Source organism: Scatophagus argus, chromosome 23 (genome assembly GCF_020382885.2).
Source record: "Scatophagus argus isolate fScaArg1 chromosome 23, fScaArg1.pri, whole genome shotgun sequence".
Lineage (NCBI taxonomy): Eukaryota > Metazoa > Chordata > Actinopteri > Scatophagidae > Scatophagus > Scatophagus argus.
The window spans coordinates 5922055-5931317 of NC_058515.1; the positions used below are offsets into that span (position 1 = coordinate 5922055).

The window sequence follows — 9263 nt, forward strand, 5'->3', positions numbered from 1 at the left end:
CATAATTATCCACCATATGTAGAAACCCTCTAAAGTCTAGCTTCCTTCCCTTCTCTTCATTCTTTCATGTCTATCTTTCTCTCCATGCCAATCATCCCTTGGATTCACTCACTCTCTCTCAATTACTTTGTTTCCTTTTCAATGCCTAGTTAATTGACTGAAATCAACGTCTCTATCTGCAGATCCCCTCAAATGTCCTGACCCTCTGACAAACACCCTCATTACCTGACCGTAATGTCAAACACACACACACAAACACACACACACACACACAGTGTAAGGACCACCCTCTGAGCCTGGACAGACACCAGCTAATGAGCCCCTCTTGATAAATCACCATCTCTAAGGGAATACACATGTAGAAAGACAAACCCACACCTATTCTGCCACTCATATCGCAAATTAAAGTATGTGTGTGTAATGTACAATGCGATTCAGGACAAAGCCGTTAGTCGGTAACCAATAAAAGTAACTGCTCCAAGTGTACCTTTGGTCTGCTGTACTCTGCATGTGTGTGTTCAGCAACAGCTAACAGGAGTGGTGTGAGAAAGAGGGAGGTTTATATGAGTGTGTTTGAGCTGCTGCTTTGCCAATATGGCAAAAGTTGATGACAGTAGGTAACCTTTGGACTCAAAAGAGAAGAGAGGAAAGAGGGAGGAGTGGGGACAGGTAGGTAAAATGAGCTATGAAACAACTACAAAACAAGTACAGAAAAAAGAAACTAACAAGTCAGTCAAGACAATATTTAGCATAATTGTAGCTGTATTTATGAAAACAGATTTTCTTGTATTACTCTCCATGCACGCACTAAACATATTCTGTTTTCAGGCGCTTGCACCACCCAGTTTCACCACTGGGGTCATTTTACCTTCATCTGATAGAACATCTACTCAGGAAATGAGCTGCTAACCCTGCCAATGGTAATGCCATGCTCTACCTTCTGAACAATACCCCAGTGCATACAGGTTACATCAAGTTTTCAGATTTTATCCAATTAGAAGTATCAAATTCTCCTGCACCGAAGTCCTCCTCACAGCACGTAGTGGCCGGTAATGTTGGGGTTGTAATCCTCCCTGATTCGGACATCGGAAGAGGATGCAACGTAAAATCTTCCTATTACAATATTGGATTTCTGGAGGTGTTTCATGTTGCAGTGCACTCCAGTTTTTTATAGCAGGAAACCGTCATTGTCAAACTGAACAAGAAAACCAGTACAGTACTGTAAGATGACGATGTGTTATCACTGATGATTCTTTGAGCTTGTGAGCTATAGCATCTCAAGGAGGGAAGCAACTGACGAGAAACATACTGGCATACTGGATATTAAAGAAAAGAAAGAACTCAGAAGTGAAGGCGAGATAAAAGTAGCAGATAGAAAGGAAACGAAAGCAAAGCAGACAGGAAGCAGACAGAGACAAAAAGGAGGAGGAAGAGCGAGTGGTGGAAAGATAACAAAAGAATGAATGGGGAAAAGATCAAATATAAGATGCACACAGGCTGTGAGATTACATGTGCAGGCAACAAGAGCCACATTATCACCAGAATGAATGGGGGTGGGGGGCAATTCAGATGTCAGTCACACACTTCACATGTGGCTATGGTTGACCTTCCACCTCCCTCTCTCGATCCATCCATCCATCCCTTGCTTCTCACCATTGTGTCAGGATGTCAGCAGTGTTTCTCGGCATGGTGTCAAACCTTCATATGAGCCTGTGTTTCCTCCTCCTCCTACTACTCCCTGTCTCCCACTTTCATCTCCCAAACATTTCCCCCTTTGCTATCTGATAATGACAATTTGTGGCTTGTTGCTTCCGTTCATCCATCTAATTCTAAACCAAGGCATCCACTTTCTGAAAATATACTGGCACACAAGAACAACTGCTGGAGCCAACTGTGATTTCCCATAAGGTCACAATGACACAGCACCTCTGCTTGTTTCTAAGGATAGAAACAATTTCATTCTGAAGTAATGTCACAGTTATGAAAACCAGCTTGTGTTAGGACTTTCAGCACATCACACAGGGCCAATGTAACAGTGAACACTGACACAGCTGTTCTGGAAATATTTTTCTGATTTAACTTACTGAAGGAGGGGAAGGATCATTCGAGGCCAGTATGTTTTTTTCTTTCATGGTATGAAATTGGGTGAGAACAGGCATAAGCCAAGCAGGGGCAAAAAATAAGATGAAGGAAAGGAGCTGCTGGCCAAGTCTGAACATGCAGGGGAAAAAATTTACAGGAAGAAAATTTATAGCAGGGTTCACCTGGTGTGTGTTTCACTGTGAAAAGATCAATTTTCAACAACTGCTGAAGGAAAATGCAGTCTTGTAAGAGCAATGCAGATGGTGGTGATGGAGAGAAAGTTTGAGACAATTCCTGAAAGAAAAGACAATAACATTTTGTGGAAAACTTCGCTATCGCTAATATCAAAATTTCTGTCATTACATCCCAGAAAACTGCTGAGTAAATGTGTATCTGATTTAGAATAAGACATAAGGCAGCATTTGATTTCTTTGAATCACCAAAGTGATAATAAAGATGATGAAGGCAAACTTAAACCAACAGTCTTACATTTTAAGAAATACTCCGATTTTGAAATACTCCGATTTTGGGAAACAGTGAGCCTTTTTCAGTCTAGCAGTTGCTAGTTTGTAACATAGAGTGTGACATATGCAAAATTAAATCTGGGTGTTATATTGCTATAAAACAAGTTTTTAGTTTGAGTCCTCTCTCCTAACTATCATCCAGAAAGTGAAGAAGCAAACTGAGTTCCTTTTACAACCATCATTAGCGTCTGCAACAGCTTGATAGACCATAAGTTCAGATACGCTGAAAAACATTCGAATCACACTCAAATGGCAGTTGAGAAAGCAATCTGGCTGTTTTCAACCAACTACACGAGTGATATAAACTTTCATGCATGGCTCAGTGAAAATCCAGGCATTTGAGAGTATCTTTAGGGTGAGGTGGTTATAACAGCTGCAGTCGGTTCAGTTTGACAGTACAGTACTGATAAATACTGAGGACAACAGTAGCTTTAAAGTGTCTGTAGCTGTTGCAGTAATATACCTCTGAGTCTGTCTAAATGAAGTGCAGAGTAGTCTATACACTCTGACAAAATAATCCCAACCACACTACAGGAAGAAACTTCGAAGTGGTTTATGACACATCATACTTTGCCCAAGTTACAGGCATTTGGAGCTGGAGCCAAAACCCCAAATCTTACAAGAATCCCAAAATTCTGTCCAATTAATGAGCAACTACTGATCCCATGTGACTTTGTTTAAAAACCATGGTTTGCTTGTTAATTGCTCAATGTGAACATAAAAATACAACTCCAAAAAGGGCATGTTTTCCCATAGGAAAACATGTAGGAGTGATTATACTCTATAAAATCTTAGTTTGTGCCTGTTAAAAGAATACACACGCAAAGGCACATAATACACAGGGAAAAGGAACAGTGGAAGTGTGTTTGAATACCAGGTGCAAATATCATCCATCTGAACGAAAGCTGGAAACACTGTGCAAAGGAGGCAAACGCTAATATTAGGCATAAAGACGATTATTTGACTTCTGTGTCCTTTTCGGATTTGTATCAAGGCACTTGACAACATTCTGGCAACGAGCCGATCTGCTTTGTAGACAAGCTGTCTGTCTCCGTTTGTTTAATTGGTTGTTTAGGAGGAATTTTAACTGAATTCCAGTCAGAATTCAGTTAAATTGAATTGTGGCCGGACTGCAGAGGGCGGAGCAGCAGCAGAGGGAGGGAGGGAGGGAGGGAGAGCGAGAAGGAAAATGGTTTGACTCTGGAGTCTTACAACAAGCTTGAACAGGAAGTCATTCAACATGGAACACACACACACACAACAAAACAACCACACATGCGCACACGCACACACAAATTTGAGCACATGTGTGTACATAAACTGAAACACAGAAGAAAAATGGTCAATTTGGAATGCACCCCCCCCCCGCATGAGTCTGTGTGTGTGTGTGCGTTTTGACAGGAGACGACAGCAGCAGCTCAGTGACAGATGAGTGCAAGACTGGAAAGCAAAGACAGAAAGAGACAGGATGAAGGGATGTGATGGAGGGAAAAGGGGAGCAGGAGAAGAAATAAGACATGCGGAGGGTGGACACAGGGATAAGGAAGAGGTCGAAAAGAGAGGGGTGGGGTCAAAAGTGGGGTTTTTATGTAAACACACCGCACTGCCCTCAGGCACTTTGTCAGTGTGTGTGTGTGTGTGTGTGTGTGTGTGTGTGTGTGTGTCCGTGTCCTAATTCTTTTCTCACTTTACTAAGACCTTAAAGGAATACGCCAAGTTTTTGAGGCAGTAGCTCATTGGTCAACATCACTGACACTAAAATAAACCATGTGTAAACCAGGAGACCATTATTTCTGAGCACTGTTTTGAGACAAGCAGCTCTTTTATAGATTAGCTGCAATCATTAATCAGTTCAGACAATTAATCAACGCCTTTTAAACAATCGCGGTCCACAGAAACCTGCTCCTATAACAGCTGATGGCTGTGGAGCATTCACTGAAGGGGTGGGATTAATCATACATCAGTTTTTTCCTGCTCCAAACTATCATTATTAATTATCATTACCCATGTCTAATGTCCAGGATATCAACATTAACATCTTTAATATTAACACTGACGAACTCTAAACAATTCACTGTGGGCACAAAACCAACTGCTACTGGTGGTTCAATTGTTTCTGTAGCACAACTTGGGTATGTTTCTTTTGTTTCCTGTGGAACAGAACCAGTCCTGCTTAACTAGAAATGGATGACCTTCAGCATCCCAAATGTCTCTTCTGAACTTTAATTAATAATTAAAAAAAAAATTAATAATTTAAAAGATTTGGGAAAACTGTGATACATACCAGGATTTCAAACACCAGAAGAATCAAAATGTTTTAAATAGTCAAGCTCTTCCCTTTATGCCTCTCCTGTGCTATGTGAGAAACTTTTTCCTATTTTTTTTTACGTGAATCTGTGATACACTTTTGACTGGATTTCACTCTTAAAAGAGATAATACATCTCGAGAATTTCTGAGAGTTATATAATAATAAATAAAATAAAAAAATAAAATGTAGTTGAACAGACAGAGCCCAGGGAACTATACAAGTCATTAATGGAGCAATTTTGGGATAAACGGTGACAAAACTAAGCAAATAAGGCGGCCATCAAGACAGTCTTCACTTTCAGACAGTCTTGCCTTTACACTTTATTTATACTAAGAATTTGACAAGAAACAGGGAAATATTCCCTTTCTTCAATATTTCTGACAAGTTGCGGGACAGGAAGAGGCAGCGTTTTGTGACAGTGGAGACAGGATTATTAGAAGGTGTGAAGCCTGCCTCACTGAACAGGATTACTACTGCATGTGAACTGGATAACTGCACTGTGGGTGCAGGTCCTGATTATTGTCATCACCGACTGATTCATGAATAGTTTAGCTCTAAAAATGAAAGAAAAATAAACTGAAAACTATTGCCTAACTATTTCCCTGCATCTTTAAGTTGACTCATAGGCCAACACCCTAAGACATTTACTATGTAATGATAGAGAACAGAGAAAAGCAGCAAATAATCACATTTGCAAAGCAGGAACCACACAGCATTTTACCTAAATAAATAACTTAAACAACCAATCAATTATATTTAAAAAAATCTTTGCAGTTAATTTTCCTGAATCAACAATCAAATAAGTGATTGTTTCAGCACCGTCTGATGTCCTAAGAAGAGTCCAGATGACTGACTGACTAAAACAGCGTTTTGCCATTAATTCAGTCACAACTTGGACAACAGGTTGCTTTTAGTTGTCTTAACGCAGAGTTTTACATTTTGGATTTAGAAGGAAATCTGCAAGATGGCCTTCAGGGACAAAACTGAAGGATATACAGTTTCCTATGTGAGCTTCTTGTAACTTCAGGCCAAGTAGAGGTTTTTGTAATACATACAGTCAGAATTTATGGAAGCTTTGGACTCCATCTCATGAATCAGGATTACAGGATTGGCTGAATAACTGCACTGAATAAACCCTGGGACAGCTCTTTTTAAATTTCACCATTTCTCTTGCAGGTTTATGGATTTTACTCAGCTGTACACTTTGTAATGTCTAGTCTAACCAGGTAGACTTAATTTTCTGCATATTGAATCCGTACCATCTCTACCACTTTTTGTCTCTTTATTCCACATAATTCATTTGTTGATTTTAGTGGGAAACAGCAAATGGTTGTGCTGCTTGGGGGGGGGGGGGGGGTGTAAGAAGACAGACAAAAAGAGAGCATGCACATGTTTTCGACTGTTCACACACTTAATCACTAGCATAACCATTTCCTGGGAATTCCCTTTGAGAGAAAGAGAGCAAAAGAGAGAGGCAGAGAAGGAAAGGAAATCAAAAGGACATGGTATTCACTGTTTGCGTGACAAGACCCTTCTTCGAGGGCCAGACACACACATGTGAGCACACACACATCACATCCTTTGTTGCTAAAAAGTTGTTTGTGTTGTGTTGTCTGGTTTTCTTGTGTGTGTGTGTGTGTGTGTGTATAAACGTACAAGTGTCAACACCACGCCTGACCTCATTTTTGTGAAGTACACTTATGACACCTGACTTATTGGAAGTATGGACACACACTTGTATGCAACTCCAACATAGGGATTTCCAAATGGAAGACACAGGCCTGTTGTTAGAGTCAGATCAGCCAGCAGTCCGGTTAATCATTGATGGCCGCTTAGACACATGAACACACACACGCCTGCTTTCTCGGTGGAGAAGATTGCAGAATAGCCCTGTAGTCTGTCTCAGAAAACCTCAACACACACACACACACCACATAATTATTACGGTCAATGACATGGACAGACGCATGTCAGGGTTGCCAGACACTGCGCTGCAGGAATACGCATAAGAAAAATAGAGCAGAAAAAAAGTCATTCAAACATTTCTGCTGACGCGATTTAAAGAGGAGGACAATCAAAATGCACAATAAACATGTTTATTCAGATTTAACCATCCTATTAAAGGGTGATATTTCAGAGTTTGGTTTGCGGTTTAAGATGCACTCAAAGCTCCCAGATCCCTCAAACAGAGGCACCTTGTACCGACGCCCACTCAAACAGGTGCTTTATCCTCCAATGGGAAAGAGAGAGCGAAAAAGGAGAACAACAAAAAGAGGCGAATGAGGGTGCAAGAGGGCGTCTTAACTAAACCTGAGCCCGAGGAAAACCGGCTTGACAAGAATTCAACACAACGCAAAACAGAGATTCAAGCATTGCTGCCAACTAAAGGGGAATTTTCTACTACAGTGTCTACTTAAGACACACTCGCAAATAAAGTGGGTTTCTGTGCTCAGCGCGGGACTTCGAGGATATGAACACACCTGCACCGTCACTACACACCTTATCCCTGTCTGTGTATGTGTATGTCTAAGACACACACAAACTCACACACACGCCAGTCTGGTGTGTCACTTCACAACAGAGGGCCTACTGTCAAAAGCAGGCTGTGTCATGTCTCATGTTGTCTGTCTCTTTGTCTTTTAACCAAAGCGGACCACATCAGGAGCTCTTCGCGGGCGAGGAACAGTACACTGATCCGATTATTTCACTTTAAACAACAAAATAAAAACAAACAAAACAGCGACACGTATTAAGTGCTGATGTCGAAGACGACACCTTTCAAACATGTCACTCTCACCTCGTCCCATTTGACGAATTTGCCCCCTTTCTTCAGCTCTTCGTGGACGGACACGGGTTTGAGCTGCAGCGCATGGACTCCCGGCTTGGCCCCAGCCATGGCGAGGGACTCCCTGCCCGGGTGCCAACGCCTAAACCCCGGCTACGGCGAGCTGGACTCCTCGGAAGGAACAAAACGCTCTTCCTTCCTCCACTTCCACCCCCGGAGCTTCTTTTGCTTTTATCCGGGGAGAGAGTTAATTGGAGGGCAGAGGGGAGGGAATGTTTTTCGGTCACCGACCTCAAAGGTTTGCGAAGCTCACCGAGAGTTTGAAGAACATGAGGAGTAAAATCCAGAGAGCAAGAAGCACAGAACTTGTCTGTCTCAGCGCGCACCGCCGCGGGCTCGTCCGCGTCCACGCAACGCGGTAGCGCGCCTATAAATTCCTCCTTTTATTGTAGCCTTTTAGTCATATATTTGTTTATTCATGCAGTATCCTTTAATCGCGCACTCGAGCCCGCAGAATGATCCTTTCCTTCCTTCCTCCCATCTGGTCGACCCCTCTTCTCTCCACTCGCCCTCTTGCTCCTCAACCAACTTTCTCTGCTTCCTCTCTCTCTCTCTCTCTCCTGTCGCCTCCAACGCGTTTCTTCTTCTCTCCTCCTCCTTTTTTTTTAATTTCTGTGAAAAAAAAGAGAGAAGATTCCGAGAGGAGAGAAGGACAGCGTCAGATAGCGCTGAGTGAATGAGAAATGAAAGGGTGAAGGGAGGGCAGAGTTTGAGTAAAAGGGGTGTGTTTTAATTCAGTTTCTCTGCCTCCACTGGCAGTGTTCGATTATGTCTTAAAACTTACAGCATGCATGCATTGAAGAAGGTGATAGTGTGTAATCTGTGCAGAGGCAGTCAAGAAGAACTGCTGGAAGTTAGAGGTGATACTAAATCCAGTGGTTTAGTATCCATAAAGTCACGTGTGTGTGTGTGTGTGTGTGTGGGGGGGGGGGGGGGGGGGGTAATAATAAAATCCAAATCAAATCAGCAGAGACTGAAATATGCTGAATTTTGGTCCTTAAAACCTCAGTTCCTTGTAAATGCATGTCTTTCACCACTTTGTGAAACAGGCTGTTAACAAGTAGCTGTCTCCAAGCATAAGCCGCACTAACCCTGATGACATGACTAGTAATGCACTGGAAAGCTCTGGAGCCACACAGAACATGACATTACTGTGTATTATTTCCCAATATGTCTATACTGACCTTGCTGTGTAAAATCTGTGGAGCCCTTCAGTATTACAGCCCTCTGAAAAATGGAAACATCACGAAAAGCTGGGAGGAAAAATTACTCCTTGCATACTCTATGCATACTCATGAGAAAATGAGGCATTGTTTTAAAGGAGACAGCTAGCTAGCCTGGACTAAACCAGTGGTTAGCTTAATAACTACTGCACCAGTAATTTAAGGTGTTGAATAAATGCAGGCCTGCCGTAGGCTATTTCTGCCTGAAATGTAATGCAAATAGCAAGCAGGCTACTTGAGTAACCTAAATGTACTTCCCACCATTGCTTATTTACTCACC

The 9263-nt window shown here is 42.0% G+C and overlaps 1 protein-coding gene across 1 annotated transcript in view; it reads right to left on the reverse strand.

Annotated features, from left to right (window-relative positions):
• Positions 1–8440, reverse strand: part of plcb3 (phospholipase C, beta 3 (phosphatidylinositol-specific)) — a 40211-nt gene extending 31771 nt beyond the window's left edge. The window contains exon 1 of the mRNA XM_046380345.1: positions 7713–8440. Within this exon, the coding sequence (XP_046236301.1) occupies positions 7713–7811 (99 nt within the window). The 5' untranslated portion in view covers positions 7812–8440. The remainder of the gene's footprint in view (positions 1–7712) is intronic.
• Positions 8441–9263: the final 823 nt, after the last annotated feature.